Below are 25,273 nucleotides of genomic sequence, written 5' to 3'. Positions count from 1 at the left end.
AGGATAGCAACACAAGTTATTTTCAGTCTTTTCAAAATTATTTTTTCCTTAATTAAAAAAAAAAAAAAAAAAAGTGGTATTCACATCTTTTACTGAAATACAAAGATTTCTGGGATTGTGTAAGAATAAATATATGATACAGGTATTCTACAATTTTGGTGTGGGGTTATATATAGGAATTACGGGTGAGACTTCAACATTGTGATTTGTGAAACCCAATAGCTTGCAGTGGAGGAAAACTAAGACATCACAAATAAGGTAATTGCAGTTCCTTTCTGCAATTTCTGCAAAGTACCTGCCTACCATATCTGTGCACAAAAGGCATCAGTTTAGGTAAAGTGATTGAGTTAAATCAATATAGTGTTTATATATAGGCAAGATATAAAACGCTAAGTTGCATAATCACTATTTCATTTTCTCTCAGTACTCATGCTGTTCGGAAGGTATTCATTCCTTAATAAAATTACAAAAGTGACATCTAGAATAGGAATTCTTTTGTTTATGTCTACCCTCTTGTTTACTACGTGCATGAACCTACAAAGAGAAATAAAAGAACTTGCTATAGAGGCTCCTTCACAATCAGATGTACACTGAGAAAATTAATCCTGTAATCTCTTTTCCGCTCTTTGCATGTTCACAAAAGCTATTGGTAACTTCACACCAAATTTATTTTAAACCGTTAAGATCTAGGAACATGGAGATGAACCTAATATTGTGCTATGGAGATCCATTTTTGACTATTTCAATCTCAGTGGATAAAGGACTGATTCAAAAGAGATCAATGTGGAGAATTCTATCATTGTTGCCTCCTGTCCGATCTTCTTAATCTCTGGATGGTTTTCCACTAGCAGAAGCAATCCAGGTAGGTAACCTTTTAAGTCTGTGTTAATGTTCTTCATGTTATTTTACATTGTTCCCACAGGCCTTATGGTAGAAAGTCTAAACAAACTCAATAGCTAGTTTTTGCAGCTATTCTGTGGTCACAGAGCTGGAATCTAGCAGAATTCCATTTGTCTGTGACTATGGCAAGGCCTAAAAATAAAGGATGGAAACTGGGCTGCGAGAACAGCTGCTAGGCTGCTTTGTTGGGAGTTCTTTGGCTTTTTGAGGCCAGGAGCTGGGAGTTCCGTAGTCTCTTTTCATTTGTCTTGCACTGCCATTCCCCAGATCTCACCAGAAAATTGTTACCTGATACTTTCAAGGGAGCCTGTAGTCTTTGTGTAGAAAAATAAATTTAGTAATTAAAATGACTTGAATGAAATTTCAGCATGAATTTCACATGGAAATTCCTATACAAAATCCCAGAAATTCCAGGAAGAATATGCTGTTTTAAGATACCGCATTTCTGTGAAATTTACACTGTTTTACCGGGCCTTTAAAATCCATTTGTATAAGTTGCACTAGAGAGTTGTGGTGTTGCAAGAACTAAGGGGGTAGCCCAAGTCTGTTGAGCTGCATGATAATTTGGGCAAAGAAAATGTAAGATGGACTACTATTTTAATTGAAAAGTGAATACTCATAACATTAAACAAATCTTTGCTAGCATAAATGCAAATTTAAAACGTAGGTCTTTTATGAAATGTTTTCAGTTATGATCATGTGAATCAAAACTTCCCAGCTGATTAGCCTCTCATTTGATACAAAATAATAAATATTTGAATTTTGTTTTCTTGTCTATGGAAGCAGTGCTTTGCAATGCAATTAAATCTTATGCCAGTAATGTTATTTTTGTCATTATGCTTGTCTTAAATATAGCAGCTACAGAACACAATTCTCTAAGTATTTTTAAAACCCTGTTTGTGCTATCTAAGGTTTCCCAAAAAGAGATAGTTGTTAGCGTGTGAGCACCCATAAAAACTAGGTTATGTATCCTCACAAAAGTAGAAAGGTACCAAGGGTTCTTCTAGTCACCTCTTCACTGTGTTTTCATTGCCCTTTAAACAAAAGCCCCTCTGCTTCCAAAAGACTTGATCCAACAAGACTATTAATATCTCTGCTTATATTACTCTCATTGGCAAATGGGATATCGTGTAAAATCAGTCTAGAATATGCATGAAAGAAAAATGATATGCAGGGCTCAAGAGGAAATTAAGGAAAGTACAGCAAAATAATTGTTTTTCTACTGCTACATCTTACTGTGTTTCAAACACTTCATTGGTATGCTAATAACTCATATGCTAAAGCACCAAATCTGAGTGGGGACACACAGGTGGCTGATGTTTGAAGATACCTCTGCATTTTGTACAGGTCCAGAGACTTTCTCATGCTATGGGACCCATTGTATTAGTCTTCAGTTAGTTTTATTTTTTTCCCATGTTGTCCAGGTGCTGTTAATATGCTAATCTCTTTGTTTCATCAAAGGTTTGAACATGTAAGATAGAGTACAGAGATGAATTAATGTACCAAGCATAATTCAGCTGCTCTGGCTGTCCATTGTTTTCTTCGTTTGCTCCTTTGAGACATTTGACTGACATCTGCTATTTTAACAAAATGAACATTGGATAAATCAACAAACCAATTTCAAAGGACTTTTAGACAAACAAGTAAGATCTGATGACTTATTTTCATTAATGTACTATTCATTGTGTTCACAAAGGCAGCTGAATATCCCGTTGTGTTCTTGATGGAATGATGCTGGTATTGTTAGTAATGTAAGAATTGCAATTTAATTATGCTTTCATCACTGACAGTAGCCACCATGAGATAACTTTGGATGAAATTTTAAGAAACCCCAGAATGACCAGTGAAGTAGAATGGTTTGAAAATAGGATTATTGTTGCAACTACAGCAATGAGAAACAACAGAAACAGCTGGGGATAGCAAGGTGAACTTTCCAGAAGCTATGAAAACAGTCTGTTGTTGAGACTGTCAATAGTGCTGTTCTGATCTGCCGTATCAACCACTATTTTTGGCTGCTTGGGGACAAAGCACTTGAAAAATTGCTGCAGACAAGAAATAAAGAAGTGCTGAGATATGATCTATTGTATTTTTTGCAACAGTTCTAAAACTGATTGTCTTTCTGTACTGGAAGTTAAACTCTTTCAATTCTCATTAATGACAATATGGTCAGGAAGGACCTGCTGTTGACAGTGGTTGTCAGCAGAAGACCTTTTTCAAAGAACAGATTATATGAAAAGCCATGACAAACCTTGAAAGCTTGATGGGACTGACAGTGCTGATGTGGTACAGCTGTTGCAGACAGCTACACCCAAATTTCAGAAGTTACAGGGAAATGTAATATAGGAAGATGTGTTTAGTGGGGGAGATGAGGTGGAAACAACAAAAACCAACTGCTTTAAGTACTATTTCATCTTTTGGTTTTATCGAGGATTTGTGAAAAGGGTCATTGCAAAGGGGAAAAAGTAAATTCTAAATTTTTCTAAGTGTCCGTATCTTCTAGTAGTTCATCTTCTTTTTATCCTAAAGCTTCTGTTTATTTATCTGAAGTAAAAAGAGGCTCTTGGCAAATCCACCCTGAGCTCAGCGTGTGCACACTACCGTGCAGTCTGGGGCAGGGGCGTTCTTCAAACGGAAACCCTGCTGTCCAGTTTTAAAACGAAAACTGAAAGTGTGTGTTTGGGTGTGGTTGCTGTTTGGGGGCTCTGGTCTGTGTTAAACTAATTTCAGAGTTGTATCAGGTCTTTAATGTAGTAAGACATTTAAGTTAATGTTGAATACAAGTTTCAGGAACTATTTACCCCTCACACCAAGAATAAAAAGAAGTGCAATTTTATTACACATTTATAATTTCTACCTCTTTGCTTCTATTAGTGAAATATATGTTGGTAAGCACAATAAAGCTCTGTTTAGGGCTAAGTGAAGGTTCTTCCTCTGTCTCCTTTACCATGGGACTCTACCACAACTGGACAGAGCCCTAAGCAGAAGGGTGCCCAGCAGTTGTGTGAATAGTGGTGGTAGTAGCAGGACTTTCCAGCCTTGCTGAATTTCCTTTGAGCTACCCACGGGGAAAATACTCCGCTTAGCCCTCCTCAGGGCTGTGAGCAGCCCCCTGGGGTAACCCCCGGCCCCCCCCGGCTGTCTCAGCCCCGCCGCGGCCCTGTCAGCGAGCCCCCCCCCCCCGCGGTATGTGCCCTGGCGCGGCCCGTAGCGAGCGGCCTGGCCCCGCCCCCCGGCGGCGCTACATAAGGGGCAGCGCTGCGCGGCCGCCCGACTCCACGCAGCGCTGCGGCCGGGCGCTGACATGGCGTCCACCAGCCGGTGAGCGCCGGGCGGGGCGGGGGGGCCATTTGGGAGGGGGGGGGGCCGCTGCGCCACGTCCCCGCGGCACAAAATGGCTGCAGCGCCCCGCTGAGCCGAGGAGCCGCGGGGCCGGCTTGGGGCCGCTCCGGCTGGCGGCCGGCCGGGCCTCCGCGGCCTTGACCCTGAGGAACGGGCTGGGGGAGGGGTGCCGGAGGGGGGGCGCGGTGTGAGGGGCAGCGCTGCCGGCGGCCGGGCCCAGGCCTCGCCCGGTGCTGCCCTCCCGCGCCAGGAGCGGGCCCAGGCCGCGTCTCGCCGGGAGCCGGCCTGCGGAGGCGGCGGCGCTCCTGCCGCCCTCGGCGCCGCGCGGAGCGGCTGCTGGGCCCCCGGCCCTGTGTCTCCCGGTAACCCGGTTACTGCTCGCACAGGAAAGCCCCTTTGTGGCAGCAGTTCGTGGAGGTGAAGCCTCAACGCAACGCTCTTCGGGCTCACTGAAGCTGTTTAGGTTTTCTTCTCCCCCTTACCGCGCCGCTGATACTTTGCATGACGCCGAGCGCCAGGTGCCGGGCACGGCGCTTTGTCAGCAGCGGTGTGTGTGTGAGCCGGCCGCCCGGAGAGGAGCAGCGAAGTGAGGTGGTGCGGGCGGGTTTGGTGCGCTGCTTCCAGCGCAGTTTACATCGGAGTGGCCTGCACGAACACGTCCTTTCCGCAGGTTTTTAATATTAATGCTGCTGCTGCTGTTCTTCGGTTTTGGTTGGAGTTTTCTGAAGAGCCATTGGGTTAAAATGTTAGAGTGTTGTTTTCCTCTTTTTGACATATCAGAAATACCTAAAACATGAAAACTAAGCTGGGGCTGTACACGGATTAGGCTGAAGTAACGAGCTACTGGGAAGGGGGAAGCTCAGATTAACCAAACTCTTTAATAGGACATTTTCTACGGTTTAAAAGATGAGTAGACATTTTATGACACAGTCACGTTTAGGTTGGCAAGTACCTGCGAGAAGTTTTCTTGCGATCGCTCTCTGTATCCGGTGTTTTCAGCTCAAGGAGAATGGCTTTGTTGAACGTAATTGTAAATGATTACATCTGGAAGCAGAGATGGTTCTATTTTTTAAAGGAAACATTTCTAGTGGAATTACTGAGGGGTCACTATTAATTTGAAGGAGCCATTTGCTGTTAAAACATTTGACTAGAAACAATTGGTCACTGATCTAGCCAGTAACTAAAGTTGTTGTGTTTATGCACGCGTTAAATAATGCTAATGTTTTATGGGAAGGTTTTTATATCTGCTGTAGCTCTTGAATGTGCATGGGTGTGCAAGAAGCAGTTCCCTGTTCTCAGAATTTGTTTTCATGCAGTCCCTTTTGTGAGCTGATGGTTTTTCTGTGAAGATCTCACAAGTAATGGCTTGCCTAGTTTGCATGATCTAGTTCTGATTTTATTTAAAATGGGTGTTTTTCTTTAAATGTTTGAAAAAATAAGGTCAGAATCATGTATTCTCTTTTTGTCTTTTAAAAAAAAAAAAAAAGGTTGTATGTGTGCATTACTTGCTGATTAGAGAACCTGATAAATAATATTGGTCTGATAAGAACAAGTAGGAACAGTCATTTAGAGTGAAGCAATCACCACTGACTTCCTGGGGACCTTCATTTAGTGGTAGACTGTGAGTTAGACTACACTTAATCATGTCTACATTTAAGTTTTTGATGTTCTAATTGGAGGCATTTTATGTTTCTGATAATGAGTTTTATTGCAAAAATTCTGGAATTTAAGATGACCTGAAGTCTTGATTGTCAAATGTAGTGCTACAGCCTTTGAATAGAAGGTGAAGTTCAGGTGTTTGGGTTAACATACTATGATTCAAAACACAGTAAATCCAGTATTACTAAATCATTCTTTTTTTGCGGAGGAACTCATACTTGGATATGCAACCTGCTCGATTAAACATGATTAAGAATTAATGCTTTTTTTTTTTTCCTTTTCTTAGTTTGGATGTGCTTCCACGAGTGACTTGTCCAAACCATCCGGACTCCATTTTGGTAGAGGATTACAGAGCCGGTGATATGATCTGTTCTGAGTGTGGGCTAGTAGTAGGTAAGTAGGTATTCATGTTTTAATGACTTACCATGTAACTTAAATTTCGCATGTAGTTCTGTTTTTTCCCCAAGAGTGGTGTATAGTTTCAGTATTAAAAGCTTTTTTCTTGATACCTAAATGTTTGCTTTTATGATGTTGTGTTGACTAAGAGCGTACTATTTTGAATTGTCCATCTTCTAGTAACTTGCATTATGGTGAAAAAAACACTTGCTTTAAAGATTGAAAACTTGAATTATTTTGCAATATTGAGCTAGAATATTGTGCTGTCTAGTCCGGTGCTTGGTCTTTAATCATGACTGCCATTTCAGATAGGAAAGTAAAAGAACTGTAATCAAAGCTCTTAGTCAAATACCTTGCTTATAAAATAAAAAAAAAATCTGTTCCTAGGTTATCTTCTGCCCTGAAGGATGATTCTTTATATCATTGCTTGTATTTGTTAATTACTTCTCCAAAGGCTTTTAACGCTATCCAAAGTAAATATCCAGTTTTTCTCCTGGAATTTTACTGATCTCTTTCACTTAGTTCATGTGGCAGCAACTTTCACAGGCTAAACTGTATTTATAAGTATAACGCATATTTAAAATGAAAGGCTTTTTAGGCATTGTCTTTATTTGAATGATAGAGAAAATTGTATCATAAAATATGTTGTATATTCATTTTTATGCAACTCTTTGTGGGAAAACTGTTTGTGCTTGTGTTATAGTCATTCTTTAAACATCATTTATGTCTATTAAGTTTTATTTAGAGATGCGGTGACCAAAAGAAAGTACTCTGTCTTTGAGGGTGTGTGTTCAATAATTAATATTCAATCAATTCAATAGTACAAAAATTTTCTGATAGCATCATAACCCTTTCTCCTAGACTGCAATGATTTTATACTGGTTCTACTCTTGCAATGAAGTTCTTGTACAACTTCTAGCGTGAAGCTAAAGGCTTAATAAATTGCAACAAATACAGCACTAACTTAGCCAGGTGACTAAAATACGTATTTTTGTTCATGCAGAAAACAAACTTTCATATGTTTTATTAAAACAGTTGCTAAAATATTTTAACTTGGGTACCAGTTTTATTTAAAATGATGAACCCATATAAAAGGCTGAAAAAGCTCCACTGTTACTTGCATTATTACAGAAAGGCTGGTTTAGATTGCGTGAATTCTGATGAAAATGTATGAACTATGATAAATCTGCTGTTAGAAAACGCAAATATCCACAACAATATTTCCTGTTAAAACATACTATCATGTTCTTAAGCTGTTATTTACAATAATTTGGTCTGTGTTAAGCTCTTGGCACAGCCACTCTGGAAGTTGAACCGAAGTTTAGAAGTCCATCTCGATCATTTCATAACTTCTAAGATAATACTCGCTTTAGAAGAAGAGGGGGAAAGGTTTTGCTTGCCTGTTGTTACATTTCTTTTTCAGGAACTTTTGAAATACATGAGAAACCTTGCTTTCACATATTTTCTTGTTATCTAGTCTCAAGGTTTTTGTGCTTTAGAGATTTGCTCTTTGTTCTCTTCTGATTCAGTAGCTTTGCAGCTTTTCTTAGTTGAAATGCTCGGTATTCTTGGACAAAATCCTTAGACTAGTAATGCAGCCTTTCACTGAGCTGAATTTTCAAAATGTGTATAAACTGAACCTAGTCTTCTTTAGAGCTAACATTACTGGTAGGGTAAAAAAAGTGTGTTTTTTTTTTTGTTTTTGTTTTTTTGTTTTTTGTTTTTGTTTTTTCTCCTGTAAGCATGGATTTTTTTTAAGCAGGTCTTTCTATGGATTTATCATTAAAATGTTTTAACATTTTCTCTTGTGCTGATTGCTCTTGTTTTGTTTTCCATCCTTGAGTAATTGAGTCTTCCTCCATATGTCCAATTCATGAGCTGGTGTATCTAGCAGCTAGTTTGGAAAACTAATTAAAGGAGATGAAGGTAAATAATTGAAGAGTGCATGGCTAAACAGAGGTGTGAACATTGCACATTTCTTCTGGTTTGTTAGGAAATTCAGTGAAGGAGAAGAACAGCTCCTATTGTTGATGCCTGTTTTTCTTGAGGTTCATGGCATAGGGATGTTTTCTAGGATGTATAAAGTGAAGACAAAATTTTGTTTCAAATTGTCAAACTTCTATACATTTGTTGCAGGTTCCCCTTAGAGAGTTGTGATTTCACTTCCTGTTCCTACACAATGAAGTCACATATTTGTGTTCAGATTTCTTCAGACTTGTGGTCGGGATGTGTAGCTGATGGGAGTTAGGTCTGCCTCGTATGTTTGGATGGAGGTGGGTACAGAGTTGGGGAGATCGCTGGAGGGGATCCATTAGAAAGGTTAAAGAAAGGGAAAGATCTGATACACTCCGTGTTCAAAGAAATGTTCCAGTTTCACTTAAAAATACTCTGGTTTTGGTGCCTGGGGAGTGCTGTGAGTGTCCTGGTGTGGCAGAAGGGTACATACTAAACGTGTGCATATTCTACTGCCATAAAGTATGTAGTATGTGACTTGACTGATTTTTAGTACAGTTTGGCTGGAAATGAGGTCAAAGAATCTTTTGACTAAACTAAGTGTGTTTCCACTTGATGTTTTTCTTGCTTGTGGTAAGATAATAATTTTTCACATATTTGAGGAAAAAGTTGTTTTTTTTGTTGTTATTTAAAACAATGTGTCTGTGGTTAAAGCAGCTTGTACATCGATTCCAAAGTGTGAAAACTATCTTTTCTGGGAGTGTGAGGTGAAATCAGTACTACTAGTGTTATGGCTGAGGTTGCATTTATGGGGTATGTAGCTGAAAGGGAGGAGTGAAGCAACAGGAAAAGGTTTTTTACCTGGTGTCGTTCTGTACTCATCAGGTGGTCTTAGTGTCTTAATGAGAGTGCAAATTTAAGTTAAATCTGGTATGGTGCTTTTTCTTTGCACAGTAATTTTCACTTGTTCTAAATAAACCGTACTGCTTCACTGTGCAGCATTAAAGTAATCAAATCTTTTAAGAACATTTTAAGTGAAGCTGATAGTTGTTTTATTGTGGCTTCAAAATATAGCTTCTGTTTATGAAAAACTTCCATCTACCTTCTTACTGCAGCTTTTTTCTGCCATAGCATGTGTTTTGTCTTTTCATGGTAACTGTTTTGAATTTGCTAACTTCCCCCATTAGATACTTTGTTTTTTTTTTTTTTTTTTTTTGCATGAAAATCAATCAGAGATTAAATTGCAATTATCTGTGGTGTTTTTGCATTCTGGATTGACATAAATCAGAATTGTGACAAGTGTGTGTCCTAGATTATTTGCTGTTGTGTGTCTGGTGTTTCATTAAATTTCTCAAATCATTCTGGGATGTGTAGTACAGTAATTGTTAATGTGCTGGCTCAACAGCTCACGAACACAGTTCTTAGGCTTTGGAGGAATAAATAAGTCTGTGTTAATTTAGAAATATTGACCCTATGTCATTCTTCAGGTACACTTTGTGGTGGGGAAGTCTTTTGTTCAAGAACACAGGCTAGTAAACTAGTAAATCCTCTTCCTTGACAGGTAAATATTTTGCTTGCTACCTTTTAGGCAGTAAAAAGGCTGGAAGTCAGCTGATACCAGAAGGGGTGGAAGAAAGCAGAACAGAAGTGGAATACGAAGCACTGACTTCCTGCTGCAGGGAAGTGATGAGCTGGCTTTCAGAGGGTGATTAAGTCTGTGCAGCTGTGTAGCTTCTCGGCTAGGCAGGAGTACTTCTGAGGACTTTCCTTAAACTACTGTGTCAAAGCATGCAGGAGTTGCAGCTGTGAGCAGTAAGTTTTTCTTGAACTGGTTAGCTCCCTCTGCTTCAGGAGACAGGTGTGGCATAGAGAAGAACAAGCTCATGTATGGAGTCTTCCTGGATAACCTTCTTAAATTAAAAAAAAAAAAAAAAAAAAAAAAAGTTGAAGCCTGTCTTCACCTGATGGGAATCTTTGGATGCATAGCAACTTGTTAAAGGTTTGAATCAGATTGTGACCTATATTCAGACATTTGTGCCTGAATACTTAGTTTTGGGGAAAAAGGTTCAATGGCTTTTGGTCAGAGAGGTAATGCTGTTATAAAATTGACACGTTATTAGTTGGCTAATGTTGGTCAAGAGTTCAAGATCTAAATGGTGTGTCTTAAATTTAGGTGTAGTCTGCGTGGTAAAGGTAAGATTTAACTTTGCCACAGATATTTTTTTCTTCACAATATAGGATGAAATGGGTGTCATGATTGGCTGGTGGCCTGACTGTTACTCTGCCAGCACGTTATGATGTCTGTTGTCAGGGATAAGATTGATTGCACATGTACATAAATGCTGCTTTTCTAAAATAAACCAAATAATTTTTTATTATTTATTTAATTATTTTTTTTTTTTTTGGAGCAACCTGTAAGTGAAGGAATGTAAGTACTTCTGACTTAGGTCCAGTAGATGGCACTTATGGCTATTCTAATACCTTTATACCTCAAAATGGTGACAGTCTTCTTCATATCTCTGTGTTTTTTTTTTTTTTTATGGCTACCTCTTTCTGTAAGTATTATTAACATTTAAAAATGAAGATTTTAATTTAACATGTTACATGAACAGTCAAAAACATTTAGTTATGGATGCTGCGTTAGCGTCTGGTTACTGCTTTTGCACTTGGTGTCCAGAGCACTAAAAAGTGTTTGACAAGTTTGTGCTTGCAAGTAAACTGCTTTGCATCCACAGAAAAGCTCATTATAAGGTATGCTTATACTTGCAGAAATTCTGAGCAGTTGAATGCATGGGTATTCGTGGCTGCCTAATTTACATAGGTGATTTGTATTACCAAAAGAACCATCCATTACCATTTAGCAGTAAGCATTTCAAATAGTTTGTCTTAAGTCTAACCCATTTCAGCTGTGTTTCTGCTGGAAGCAGGGTAAGTTTCCACAAATCTCTTCACAAGTCTCTTGGCACTCTTGAAAGTCTTCACAATTCGCCTTGGTTTGTAGTCTGCCACCTAAGTTCTTCATTGTACTCTGTCTCAGCATGTCAGTACTTTCCTTAATAAGGAGCTGACAAATTAATTATAATTCTTATAAATTTTTAAATTTAACATTGTAAAATGTGTTTCCATATATATGTTCACTAGATGGCAGCAGATTCCTTAGCTAACTGTAAGAATGAAACAAACATTCTGTTCAAGTGGTGTAGGTATTTTAAAGTGCAAATAAATATAATACTGTATTTAAGATTGAAGTACTAATTGTTAATGTTTGTAACTTGATTTAATGTACAGCTAATGTTATAGTCCTCTTAAGAAGACTTAAGGCATACTTCTCAGAACTGCTTCAAGACTGAATATGGAGGATAACATTTGAGGCTTGAATTTCATCCCACTTGTTTTGATTAAGCATCTTCAGATTGCAGCTTTATTTTATTTATATAAAAAAATGCGAAATGCAAATAGAGAATAAAATACATATGTATCATGAGTGGAGTGTGACACTAAAATAGCTTGTATTATTTCTCTGAAAATATGTAACTGAGTTCAGAGCTTGTCAAGTGAAAATGCTTCCCTTTCATAAAGCACTTTCTATTGGGGGAGGAAGTAAACAAACATAATTGGTGATGTGTACACATTTAAAACTAATTATTAAAATCTGTTCAAAATGACATTTAAATTTTTGATACTGGTCTGAATTTACTCTTGCACTTCTGCGGCAGTTGCTTGTTGCATTTGGCAGTTATGAAGAAAAGTAACTTTGGTCTGAGGTCTTCTCTTCTGAGTAACAGCAGCTTTGTGTTTCACTAACTGATTTTTTCAATGGTGGGTAACTCCAGTCACTGAAGGTTGCTGTGGTTATTTCCAGTACGGTTCACGTGTCAGTCAACCAGACTGTAATTTTAAAGAGTAGCTCTATACTGGAAGAATGGCATACAAAATGAAATGAGATGGGGCAGTGAAGAAAAACTCACATGTTCGTAAAGATGCTTCATGCTGTTAGTCTGGAGGTGGGTTTCCACAAGGATTCAGTCCTGTACACTGTGTTTTTGTCCCTTCAGGAGAGGAAAGGATGAGCTCATCTCTTTTCTGAAAATTAAGAAAAGATATGCCTAATATCACCATATCTGGTGGATTTTATTTCTGTTCAAAAAGACTGCATCAAAAGGAAGCAGTGAAGGGAATATTCAACCACTCCCATCCTTAATCATAGCTGGATACAGTTGCCAAAACCCATATAATAGTAATGGGAGAAAGCAGAGAATTTAGGTGGTGGTTCTGGGGAGCTTTTGTTACTCTGGCATTTGCCACTCCAGACCCATTTTCCAGGTGCTTTGGGACAGCCAATCAATAAGGTATGACCCAGGAAATCCAGCTCAGAGCTTGAAATGACAGCTTAGTGAGCAGTGTGTAAGGCTCATTCTCTGAACACTACTGTTTTGCACTACTTCTGAGAGGACTGACTTTAGCATATTAAGGTTTTGTTTTTGTCACTTACAGGTGGGCCTTAAGTGCATCTGTACTAACAGGACAGTTTCAAAGCGAATTTTATTTTTTGAAAAGTTAAAAATAGTAAATGCCATGCTTTTTTGAGCGTGTAGAATTGGATAATTAGTTGCTTGTAGTTGAATATGTTTTCCATTTGTGGAAATACTTGGCGTATTTGTTGCATTTTTGTTGGTATTTCTAGCTTGTGTCACACTTTTATAGAAGCCTTCTGAAAGGTGGAATGCAATCCCTAGGATCTCTGTATATTTTAAGTAAAACAGAATATACAGAAGAACCATTTTTCTGCAATATTAGATGTCTTGGCAAAGTAAAGGTATTTGCATACCTCATCCTCGCACATGTTTTGTACCCAGCGATTTGTTCTGCTTAATCTTTTCTCACTCTGAAATAGTAGTCTCAATCCTCTGTTTGTAATACGTTTGCCAAAGCAGGCAGTGATATAACACTTTTTTGTTAGAGCAGGAATGGTTCATAACTCACAAGAGGCAGATCCTTGAGTGAGTCATTTAGGTCATTCCCACTTGTGTGGAAAAAATATTACATCATTGCTCTGTACTCAGTGTTCTATTTATACCATGCCAGAATTTTAAGTACATTTTGCTTTTTTTAGATGCTGTAAACAGTATTGGGGGGTTGTCTTAAAGTAAAGTTACTGCTAGGCCATAGAAGGAGCATTACTGAATCAAATATTTAGAGAGAGTCCGGGAGCCAGAGGAGCATGCCATCTGCTAATTTAACCTTGCAAGGCAGAGACCTTCATGGTGGAAAGAATGGATGTGTGCCCCCTTGCTATCTTCTTGATCTTCTAGCTTTTGGTATTTCCACAACCTCTCTTGGTCTTCATTAGAGCATTAAATAAATAAAGTTGGAACATAGCTGTGGGTATAGTGGACAAACGCTGGTGAGAACACTTCTAATCTGAATTTATTCTTTTTAGTCTGTGGTGATTTCTTACGGTTCAGTCACGCCTTTCAATTTCAAACATACTCCTTGCATCATCATTTGTTACGAATAATATTCCTTAGATTCAGATTAGATATTTCTTTTTCCACCAGTAATTTTGCAGTTACACTGCTCTGTCCATTGCTCTTGCATTTTTTCCCCACTTCATATCTTTTATATTATCATTGTTTGGTGGAGAGTTCTTTTGTCTGACAGCTTATGTTTTCACTAGGATAAACCAGCTTTTGTGGGTTCATATTTGGACTTCATACCAGAAGTTTTTCTTGCTGTCAGTGCTGTTTATTTCTTGCAAATGTTCCCTTCATAACACATGTAAGCATTGAGGAAGGTAGTGAATTTTCCCTCAGGTTTAGCAAAGCAGAGGTGACAATTACATTGAAGTTTCTCCTGATACCCTCTCCTTCACAGAGCTGTAATCTGTTTAACTGCGAAACACACACCAAAAAAAGTGTTCTTTTGATGCTTTTTTGTACATGCATTCCTAAAAACTCTGTAGTATTGTAATACTGCTCTGGAGACCTCACCTTTGAGATGCAGGTTTTACCAGACCTGCGGATAGAATGAACTGCACTGCCAACAGGATTATTATTATTTTTTTAAATTAGTGTCATTGTGATTTTTTTTTTTTTTGCTGGTATCAGAGTGTTGATTAGAGATATTTGTCAATGTGAATAGCTGCTGCTGGGAATGTTTAGATGAATCGGAGAGGACTCGAGGAAAGTTTTCGTTCATTCAGAGACTGGGGCTTTAGTGCTTTTTCTGCTTGCTCTGAATTTGTATTTAAACTCTTCCAGATACAGTTCTAGGGGTAGTTCAAGTTTAAGAAAGGGTTGTGTGTATGGATTTTGAGTCCATTCTGTCAAGTATCATAAATGGAGTTGGGCAGGGTAAGAACTCCCTTAAGGAACAAAATAGAGCTACAAAATGGTATCGTGGGTTAGAGGTGGCGCATGTATTTTGGAGTACCAAGGACCTGGAGCTCACACACAGAACTGATTTGCTACGGCTTGATGACATGGTGCCTGATAATTCACAAGCAGTTGTATCACTTGGAAAATGTAAGATAACTTACTCACTTGTGTAAGCGCTGAGGATGTCCATAGGCAACCATAAGCTGCAGCTGGAAGTCAAAGTCTTGATTCTTATTTTGTATTGAAGATAACCTGTTGTATTCATCAGGCATGGCTGTAACTCCTGGTGTTCTGGATGCATCTCTCTAGATATTTAATTTTTCTATACAGCTCCTGTTGCATATTTTTTTATTTATTATTGCCTTCTACTTAACTTGGAAAGCCTAAACATTTTGGTACATTGTCCTGCAAGTTACTGTTCTGTTTGCAAATGACAAAGGTTGCGTTTTTATAACTGAGGGCTCAGATGCCTGACTTGATGTTTCAGAATAATACATTAATGCAAACTATTGCTTTCTGTGATCTCAGGTGACCGGGTCATAGACGTTGGGTCAGAATGGAGAACTTTCAGCAATGACAAAGCGACAAAAGACCCATCTCGAGTTGGGGATACCCAGAATCCTTTGTTGAGTGATGGTGACTTGAGTACAATGATTGGCAAGGTAAAATTTAAAATACAAAATTCTACTGAGTTTGAACATTTTAATGTCAAGTATGTATTTGTATGTCCATACTGAAACTATTCAGAGAATGTATTTACAGAAGTGTTCTGTCTAAATGGTACACTTGCATTTCAGCGGTGTGTAACAGGGGCTGGCTCTGGCTGGTAGCAGGAAGGGGCTGAACACTTCAAGAAGAGTTTTAAGTGCTGTGGTGTTAGTTGCCACCCCTTGATATGCTGCTATAAATAGAAGAGCTGATGTTGTAATGTTTAATTACAACCAACAAAACAACAAATACTGTGACTTAGCATTCTAATACTTTGTGTATTTGAGGTAATTGTGAATTAACAGAGACATAGTTTTGGGGTCTCAATGGCTTGTACTGCCAACTCGAGCTACCTTTTTGTAATTAAATCTATATTGGATGAGAACCTGAGAGCTACATGCATGTTGTACCTTCTCTCTCAGTTAATATTAAAGCACTAAATGTAGAATTTTCTATAGCATAACTGCTGCAGAAGAAAGTACTTGATGCATGTTTCACTTGAAGTTTTGTGATACAGACTTATCCTGATGTTTCCCATGAGAGAGAGCAAGATTAATAGCACAAATACGCTGCCCTTAATGAAATAGTGACCCAGACAAGCTTTCATTGTTGTACTTTGTTATATTTCCTACTGCAAGTTGCAAATTCATATTTGTGCATTTCTTGAATGTTTCTTTCTGTCTAATCTTTACAGATGTCATCTGATATCTTTCCCAATAACTTAATGAAATGAGCATATGCAATTATAGCCTGTTTTTAGTAGATTATTTCCATTTGATTTTAAGTGTCCATTTCGTAGATATTCATACATGTTAGGGAGATGGTCTTCAGCCATTAATTGGGATCCTGTAATACTTAATGATTGCCAAAGAAATAGTTATTTTCTTAAAACTGTGCAAAGTTTGGGTAATCTTCTAGTAACTGAGTGAATTTCTTGCAGTCCTAGAAAGAATTAGATAATTGTGCAATACATATACGCATTAACCACTCTGGTAGCAGTCAGGTGGGTGCTTAGAGAGAGTCATTACCACCTTTATGAATGATGTTAGTTCTCTTTTCAATAAATCCTAATGGAAAAATGAGTCATTGGAGTTTTAATGGTTCCTTAATAGATCCATGAAGATTATAATCCTCAGGACTTGGATTTCTGTCATAGATTTGGTGAGCTATGGTAAAGATCAGAAATGCACCTTTATAAACAGGCAGAGAAAGAGCCAGTTTGCTCTGGGTTCACACAGGGTTGTCTTATTTCTGGGACTGTGCCAATACAGGGTTTGTTTCTGGGAACTTGGTTTGATTCGGTAGGTAGGATGACCTTCTCAGAACCTGCATGTTGGAGAAGACAAAAAAATGTTTCCACTAGAGAGCATTTGTATCCGTATCACTAACAGTGATAGTAGCCTCAATGAGAGAATTAAAGACCTAGAGAAACACCTGTGAAAGTTTGCTTTTTCAATAAAAAAATAAAAATGATCAGAGAGGAAGATTGAATGAGTGAAACAGCTTTGCCATTAAACCAGAACACCCCAGGACAGACGTGACTAAACTAGCAGTAGCAGAGTGCAATTCAGTGAAGTTGGTGTGTCAGAGGCAGGATTGTCAGAGGCATGATACAACCTATGAGAACTGTGAGTGAAAATGTCCAAGCACTAGAACTGCCATGGAGAATTTTGGGGTACAGTCTGTCTTGCTGTGGGTATTTCATTTAGAAGGGGAGGAACCAAAGAAGAGATGTTGTTTTCTACAGGAAATTGTGACAAACCAGGATATGTTCTGGACAAGAGTTCCTGTCTTTGTGTTGCCACTGAACCAGGAGCTCTGGAATGTCAGCTCACTGATGTGAACTTTGTATCAGGAGCTGCCTTCTTCATCAGTTATTTGGAAGGAAGAGGATAGTTCATCAGAAGATGCTGAAGATTTCTGTCAGTGCAGGAAGAGTGAATTTTGCAGCAAAAATAACTAAACCAAGCAAGTAGCACACTTTTAAAGCAGTCTTCCGGAGTCTGCACCAGCAGTAGTCTGGTGTGAGGATTGACCTGAATGTGTAGAGTAGTCAAGCAGTGAAATTGGTGTAATCAAGAGGAAGGTAAATACTATCCAAAAGAACAAAGAACAGCCTTCAGGAATTCCAGGCAATGAAGCAGGATGAGATCCTGTTTTCTTGGTTAACAACAATTCCTAGAATGGCTTGGAGTGGACTTCAGATGTCTGTGTCTGAAATCCCTTTAGCCTTTCACATGAGGCAGGAAACAGTTATTTCTGTCTGCTTGGGGTAGAGCTGTTGGCAATGGAATTGTCAAAACAAGCGAATAAAACAACAGCAACAGAAATATAACCTGTGTTATGGAAAAGCCAGAAGTGAAGATTAATTATTTTATATGTAGCAAATAACAAAACACATCCATTGCAAACTTCTGAGGATATAGGGGAAAACGGAGTCCGAACCACTTGCCAGTTACAATGGAACTTGAAATAGTAAAAGAAGGGGGTCAGTTCTGCTTCTCAGAATGGTTTGCTAGTCGTCCTCTTTGGAGCCAGGAGGTCCTGCTCTGGGACTCCTGCTGCAGGAGCATGGTCTGTGTCTGCTAGCAGCAGGAGAGAGGCTGTTCTGCCCGTACAAATGGATTAATTCCTAATTGGTTTTAGTACTTATGGGACCCATCTGTCTGAAGTAGCAAAAGCCTGTGCTGGAAGAAAGATTAATTTGTCTGTGAAGAGGAGGATGAATAGCGTAGCTGGCTGTGGTGGAAGTGGCTGGCATTCTTCAGACAGATCTTTAGGGTATTGACACAGAACTGTATGCCTCTGAAGCAGTGTGCTGCGATTGATTCTGTGATGCTGCAGATCAATTGGAGACGTGGTGAGGTCTGGTGTCGTGACTCGATTGCCAGGATATCGTGGTTATTTCTAAAATCTTCATGCAAAATTCAAGAGCAGTAACTGAGCAAGCAGCTTAAATATATATCAGCCCCTTTTCCCGGAGTCTAAGAAGAAAACTTGCAGTTTTGCTACCGATCTTGTGGGAGAAGTTGCCTTTTGTCATGCTTTGTTGTTAATTTAGTCCTTTTTGTAGTGACTGCAGGTACAAGAGAATGTAGGTTGGCTGAACAGGAAACTAATGCATTCTCTTAGTATAGAATTCCTATCCTTTGATCAGGTGCCTCTGAAAGGAAGCTGGATGTTGTCAGACGGCGTGGCCTGGATCTCAAAGTGCCGTATTGATAAGCAGTGGCAAGATACCAAGGGCTGATGAATGTGAAAGAAGAAAGGATCCATGGTTACCTCCAGACTGTATAATGAGCTGGTTATACTGGGCAAGCAAACTGCCTGATATGGGTGCATTCCTTGGTGCTGTGGATAGCCTCAAGTCGGTGATGCTGGAGATATTTCTCCCTTCTGCTCTTAAAGAAGATATGCTAGGCTGCAAAGCTGTTGGATGCCAGTGCTGTAAACCTAACCTCCGCTGAGCGTCTCCAGAGATCACCACTGTTTATTGAACTGGTTTTTGACTCCAGCTGTCTTAGAGGCAGTTTTCAGGACAGAAAAATAGTGCATGAAGGTTTCAGCTCTGTTTGAAAGCCAAAAAGTTGGAACTCCTGACTTTCACACCTTTCTTGCTGAGGTTTGAGTAGACATCTTATAAAGGACACGGCCAAAAGATGCTTAATTCTTAAAGCTTATTGGATTTTAGTTAAAACTCTATGGCTTCTGGTTTTGCCCATGTAGGGGAAGGGACTCCTAACATGGTTGTCAGGAGCTGAAGCCAATGAAGCATTGTCCCTCAATTGAAGGATTCAGAAGGAAAGTAGATGATGCATTTAAATAGCAAATGCAGGGAGAATTGCTGTGGTTTAACTTAAGCGGTTGAAATGGAAGAGTATTTTCCAACCCTTTTATAGTTGCAAGCTGTATGTTGGGGATCGCTCTTGGAATCACTCTTGGAAGGTGTTGATGCAGTCAGGGTGAAGTCCTCTGGCTAGCAGTACTTGCATGTGGCTGCACTGTTGGTTTGGTACGTGTAAGCAGACATTCAAAGGAAAAAGTAACTAACCAGAAAGTTAAAAATGGGGAGGTTAACGAGAACATTAAAAAAACGAAAAAAAAAAACAACAACATATATATATTTCATGTGCTGTATGGTGGACTGGTGAAAATCCCTGTGGTGACAGGGTGTACTTCATGGCACGAGAACAGAGCACTGTTTCCTAAGGGTTACCTGGTGTGAGGTCTGAATGAACAGGGACAGGGGACCTTTGGCTGCGGCCATTACTCTATTATTCACAAGATTTTGAGCAAATGCCATTCTGGTAAGTATTTCTGCATAGCACTAGGCCAGGAGGCCGTGATGCATGTGAATGTTGCAGGGAATGTTGTAGGGAGCAGGAACGTGAGCAATGACCAGGAAGGAGTCTTTTGACCAGAGACGTGTTCTGGGCTGAGGAGTGTTGTTCTGGCATGGGTCCTAAAAGAAAGGGCTAGCGCTGCAGATGTGTTTGTAAAGCTCTTTAAAGGCCTGAACAGGCCTGAAGGCTGTTGTGCCCTCTTTGTGCTCATTGTTTACCTTTAAACCTTTCTGGGAACCTTTGCGTAGCTGGAGGTATTCACCCAGTCAGGGAAGTAGGATTGCCTTTGGAGCTCCCTCTGCTGTGTTGGTGCCAGGATTGTTTCTCTGTGGTTCTTTAATTGGCAAGGATGTTTGAAGGAGTAGGAAAAAAGCCAAGAACAGTCTCGGGATCTAACAGCTGTCATAGAAGGCCTGTTCAAGGGGCTAACCTATAGGGAAACATGAGAAAGAGGTTTCTTAGCTAGAGCCATAGCTTTCCACAGCAGTACCAAAGTATGTGTGCACCAGAGATGTGGGTCTTCATGACAGAGGGATGCACTGAGTTCGCTGAGAATGGAATGTAGCTGGAGTCCTCAGTACAGCGAAGTGGAACAGTGTAAGTGAATGTAAGGAGCAAGCATTGTTAGTGTCAGCCAAAGAACGTATATTATGTGCAGATACACCAAGGGGAGAGGACAGAATTAGAGGCTGCTTTAAAATAGAGCAGCAGCTCCAGAGAGCTTGGGTTGGGAAAGAAGACATGAGTGCTCTGGCTCTGCCTGGGCAGCTCAGGGGAGTAACGTGGTGCCAGGGTGTGGTGCAATTACAGAGATTGCTCCCCTGAACTCACAGGCTGCATTGTTGTTATCGGCCATTGCTAATCTGACATGGTTTTATTTGTTAAAGGCATATTTCAGCACGATAAGTAATTGAACACCTTAAACATTTTAAACCCTCTTAGCTGGGTAGAGTTGGGAGTTTTCAGAAGTATGTGATTTGCACTGTCAGTTACAAGGTACAAGACAATGCCTGTCAGAACCTTGTTTTGAAGCTCCTGGGTTGAGTCGGTGGCTTTTACTTCTCCTAAGACTTGAAGCTTTTCTTTTAAGAGGTCCTTTGGTTGTATTGTAAAGGCAGAATATATGGGTTTTTACATTTGCCACAACGAACACTTGCTACTGCTTGTAGGCAAAGCCTCAAATTAGTTTTGAATTGGTCATTGATTTAGATGTTCTCTTGGGTCACGTCTTCACTACCATATTTGAGTTGTCATTGTAACAAGTGGTCTCCGGTTGGCCATAAAGTTTTGTTTTTCTCAATTGCCAGTCTGCCATGCTGCAGATGTAGCCCAGTGACACATGGGTTGCATAAAACTGAGTCTTGGACCTCAGCGTTGGTGATTGGAGTATTGAAATGCATACGCTGGCTACGTGTTGCTCATATTTTAAGCCATTGTTACATTAGGAAAGAAAAATACTTGCATGATTGGTAGTCCTTGGAAATCAATTCATGATTCGAGACTTGTGCATCGCATAGAGCGTGATGGTTGGCACAGTGCTCAATTGTATGATTTACTTCAGTCGTGTATTTGTGCAGTTGTTCCAACCTAATGTCATGAATTGGGATTTATAAAGCTGGAACTTGTTCGTTCTTGAAATGAGGAGGAAGTTGATTATGTTTTACTGACAATAAAATTTTTCTTTTCAGGGCACAGGTGCAGCAAGTTTTGATGAATTTGGGAATTCAAAGTACCAGAATCGTAGAACTATGAGTAGCTCTGATCGTGCAATGATGAACGCTTTTAAAGAAATCACGAATATGGCAGACAGAATCAACCTCCCTAGAAATATAGTTGTAAGTTCATGTCTCTCTTTCTTTAATTGTTCTGGCATTGACTTAGTTAGCATAATATAATGAGCACATGAATTTTTGATATTGCTGCTAATTAAATGGCCTAGAGTTAATTAAATTTTGTCTTTTTGCTTTGAAGGATAGAACAAATAATTTATTCAAGCAAGTGTATGAGCAGAAGAGCCTGAAGGGAAGGAGTAATGATGCTATTGCTTCTGCTTGTCTCTACATAGCCTGTAGGCAAGAGGGTGTTCCAAGAACATTTAAAGGTAAGCTTTCAGTGATACAGATTCAATTTTGCTGTGAACTATCTAGTCATTGTTACTGAAGGAAGGTAATTTTCTCATTTCTGGACTTTGCTGAATTGGTTGTTCTCCACTGTAGTACACCTTGTTGGGGGGTGGAGGCAGTCTAGAAAAAAATTGCTATGTTCATAAGGCTCTCAGGCACGGGATTTTTGGTGATAATGCATTTAAAAATTGGCACCTGAGGGTCATTCTGATTGTCGGTGAAATTTAAGATATTGCTTGATCTGAGGACAGTGGGGACTTTTCCAACTGAATTTGAACCAACAGCTCTGCAGTAAGTATGTGCAAGCTGTCAAGCTAAAGTTCATTTTTTCTCTTTGTTTAGAAATATGTGCAGTGTCCAGGATTTCAAAGAAGGAAATAGGCCGGTGTTTTAAACTCATTTTGAAAGCTCTGGAAACCAGTGTTGATCTGATTACAACTGGAGACTTCATGTCAAGATTCTGTTCAAATCTGGGTCTTCCGAAACAAGTGCAAATGGCAGCCACGCACATTGCCCGTAAGGCCGTGGAATTAGATTTGGTTCCTGGGAGAAGCCCTATCTCCGTAGCAGCTGCAGCGATTTATATGGCATCGCAAGCTTCTGCAGAGAAAAGGACACAAAAAGGTAAAACTTCACTGTATTCAAATGTCTTACGGTTCAAAAGAGAATTTGAGGTTACTGTAGAACTTGAGTGAAGTCACTGGAGGTAGTGGTAAGCTGGTGTTATAGCAGCATGAGGCAGAGACCAAACCAGAATGTCTCTTCTGCCCTCCCCCCAATAAAAATGGAATGGTGAGCTGTGCTTAGTGAAACTGAACTCACGTTATCTGGCACTAGGAATTGGATTCTTACTGCTCTGCTGCATTTGAGTATGTTCACATGAGCATAACTTTAACTTCACCCATGCTAATGTTGGCACGTGTGCATTCTGCTGCTACAAAATACTCCAAATGCAAACTCGGTGGCAGTTGTAGCTAGTATTGAGGCCTTAGCTTACATTCCTGGTCTCAAATCATTCTGGCAGCCCCAGATCACCTAGATTGTGGGGCAGCTTGGCCATGGATCACCTCAGCATTATCCTCTTCTGGTAGGGTAGCCCTTAGAAAGCCAGTGAAGAGCTCAGGCCTGTTCCTGAGCTTCAGAACAGCAGTGATTGGCCTGTGGGTTGCAAGAGAACTGGGCCCGTGTGGGGAGGGAAGGGAACAATGGCTGCCTTGATTAGGACTTGGTGTGGTGCATGGATAGAAGTTCTGTCGCTTTGTCTGGTCCAGTTCAGATCAGAGATGTTAAAAATTTAGCAATCCTTTAGAGGAGAGATTCTTTTAGGTAAGTAATAGTCTTTATCTGTTGGGTTGTGATGTTCTGTTCTGCGTCGAGTGCTGTTCATTCTGTCCCTGGAACTTTCACTGTGTTGGCAGTTTCCTGGGCATGAGAGTGATCTAGAACCCAAGCAGTACTGTGCCTTCATCCTTGCTCACCTCGAGCTATTTGATTATCTCTTAAGAGTCTTTGTTAAATGAGAATACATCTGTCTGCAGTTGACACATACATGCCTCATATTCCTGCAGAGTCCTGGGATGATGCTGGGGCTTTCAGTCATCTCAAGGTTTGAAATTTCAACCTTTGTTAAATCTTGAATCAATTTAAGTTCCTTTTGTAAATGGTGGTGTTTGCTGTTTTCTTCAATAAAAATGGCAACAAAATAAAAACTGTTAATCATTTTTTTGCTTTTTGTCTTAGAAATTGGTGATATTGCTGGTGTGGCTGATGTTACGATCAGACAGTCGTATAGGCTGATCTATCCTCGGGCTCCTGATCTCTTCCCAGCAGACTTCAAGTTCGATACCCCAGTAGACAAGCTACCACAGCTGTGAGATTGCTGAAGGCTCCTTTAATTTCTATTAACAAAAAGAAAAACTTCTGATTTTTTTTTTTTTTTGCCTATAATAAAGGATGTACAAAGTGTTAATATTGAGTCTTCATGTTGTGGAACTGGAGGATACTGCCAGAACGCAGCACACATTCCAAGGGTAAACAAGCTCGTTGTGTGGCATTTTGTATGTATATATTAGTGGAAGTAAATATTTAATGACTTGCAACAAACTTAATTTCATATTGTTGTACTTACTTAGATTTCTTTTGTAGGGATCTAGTAAAATGTATTTTGGAAAATTGAAAATATTCTGTAATTCCTGAATAAACTGTTTTCCAAAAACACTTACATCTTGTGAATATCACTCCAAGTGGACGTGCACGTGCTGTTCTGCATACTGAGAACTGGAATGCAGGCCAGAGAATGGTTGAGCTAGCTTCATGCTTACAGACTTAGTCACAAGGCTCACCTTCCTCACAATTTTCAATGTCTGCAGTGGCTTTAATATTTGTAGTGAGCTACAATTTATGGGAGACTTAACCCAGAGTGCAAGCAGTTGGTGAAAAGCAGTTTGAATATTTGCACAACTGCTGCTGAACGTCTCTAACCTTGTATTGAAATATCAGACTCTCCTTGATTTTCACTGATGTCTTAGTGCTTTGCTTCTCTGAATTTGTAATGACAAAACAGGCTTAGTTTTGGTTGAATTCCTGGCAATTTTGTGGTGCTTTGTTTCGTACAAAGGAAGATCAAAAGTATTTTTGATACTGCTGTTCAATGTTCTGACATGTCTTTTTGCCTTGTGGTCTGGCTGGCCAGTGGTTAAGCTTTGGCACTGTTATGTTCTACTTGGGCACTTGACTCTTGTGAAATAATGCATCAGATGCGAAAAAGCGAAGGCCAGAAATTGTTTGGCCCTTCCCAAACTGTAATAGCTCTGAAAACTGGCTGCTTCTTGACAGTGTTCCTTTTTGTGTGCAAAGCAACAAATGTCCTTAACTGGGAGTCTTCTGGTTCCTGAACTAATTTTGCCTCACAGGTGCAAATTCATTTTAATTTCCAAACTGAACATCTGAGGGGTCAGCTTGCTTCACATCTGGTCCTGAGCCATCCAGAGGGAGGGCTTTGTGTCCAAAGCTAACAGCACTGACTGTCAACAGGCCATGCTGTTTTCCTGGTGGTTTGGTTTTAATCCTGTTCTGCCAAGTGAGACTACTGAAACGTGGCAGCTCACCATTTTTTCTTAAATTACAAAGGCTGTGCAGTTGTTTTACAGCACCGAGGCGGTTGGTTGCAGTTGTGAAAAATGATTGTGGTGCAGATGTGAAAGGTGGCATTCCTGTTGTTGGGAGGGTTCTAATGTCATCTATTTCCTTAACCTTGGTTGCAGCTTTTTCTGTTACCTGGGCTTTCCTGGTCTCGGTTTGCGATGCTTCTGCAGCCTCCTTTGTGGGATCAGGCGTGGTGCTTTGAGGGGACAGGGTCCTGCCTTAAGTGCCCTGTTAGAGCTTGGAAATGTAGAGGTGAAAGACAGGGAGTACTTTTCCTGAAACCTTACGTTTATGATAATGCTCTTACTAGAAATGCTTTCAGGTATTATGA

General features: G+C 39.8%; 1 protein-coding gene across 3 annotated transcripts; it reads left to right on the top strand.

Moving 5' to 3' along the window:
* The first annotated feature begins 60 nt into the window (after nt 1–60).
* GTF2B (general transcription factor IIB) lies at nt 61–23,963 on the top strand. 3 transcript variants are annotated; one of them, XM_032191986.1, is made up of 8 exons: nt 61–862; nt 2,362–2,543; nt 6,185–6,291; nt 15,153–15,286; nt 21,364–21,510; nt 21,647–21,776; nt 22,141–22,422; nt 23,539–23,961. In XM_032191986.1, the coding sequence occupies exons 3-8, from the start codon at nt 6,261–6,263 to the stop codon at nt 23,670–23,672; spliced, it is 858 nt and encodes a 285-aa protein (XP_032047877.1). In that variant the 5' UTR covers nt 61–862; nt 2,362–2,543; nt 6,185–6,260; the 3' UTR covers nt 23,673–23,961. The 3 variants fall into 3 exon arrangements, with proteins under 3 accessions (XP_032047877.1, XP_032047876.1, XP_032047875.1); XM_032191985.1 differs by having other exon boundaries at nt 61–2,543; XM_032191984.1 differs by lacking the exons at nt 61–862; nt 2,362–2,543 and adding an exon at nt 4,154–4,218 and having other exon boundaries at nt 23,539–23,963.
* Nucleotides 23,964–25,273: the final 1,310 nt, after the last annotated feature.

Source organism: Aythya fuligula, chromosome 8 (genome assembly GCF_009819795.1).
Source record: "Aythya fuligula isolate bAytFul2 chromosome 8, bAytFul2.pri, whole genome shotgun sequence".
Taxonomy (NCBI): domain Eukaryota; kingdom Metazoa; phylum Chordata; class Aves; order Anseriformes; family Anatidae; genus Aythya; species Aythya fuligula.
Note: the sequence above shows the minus strand (reverse complement) of the source record. Positions and strands in the feature narration are given on the sequence as shown.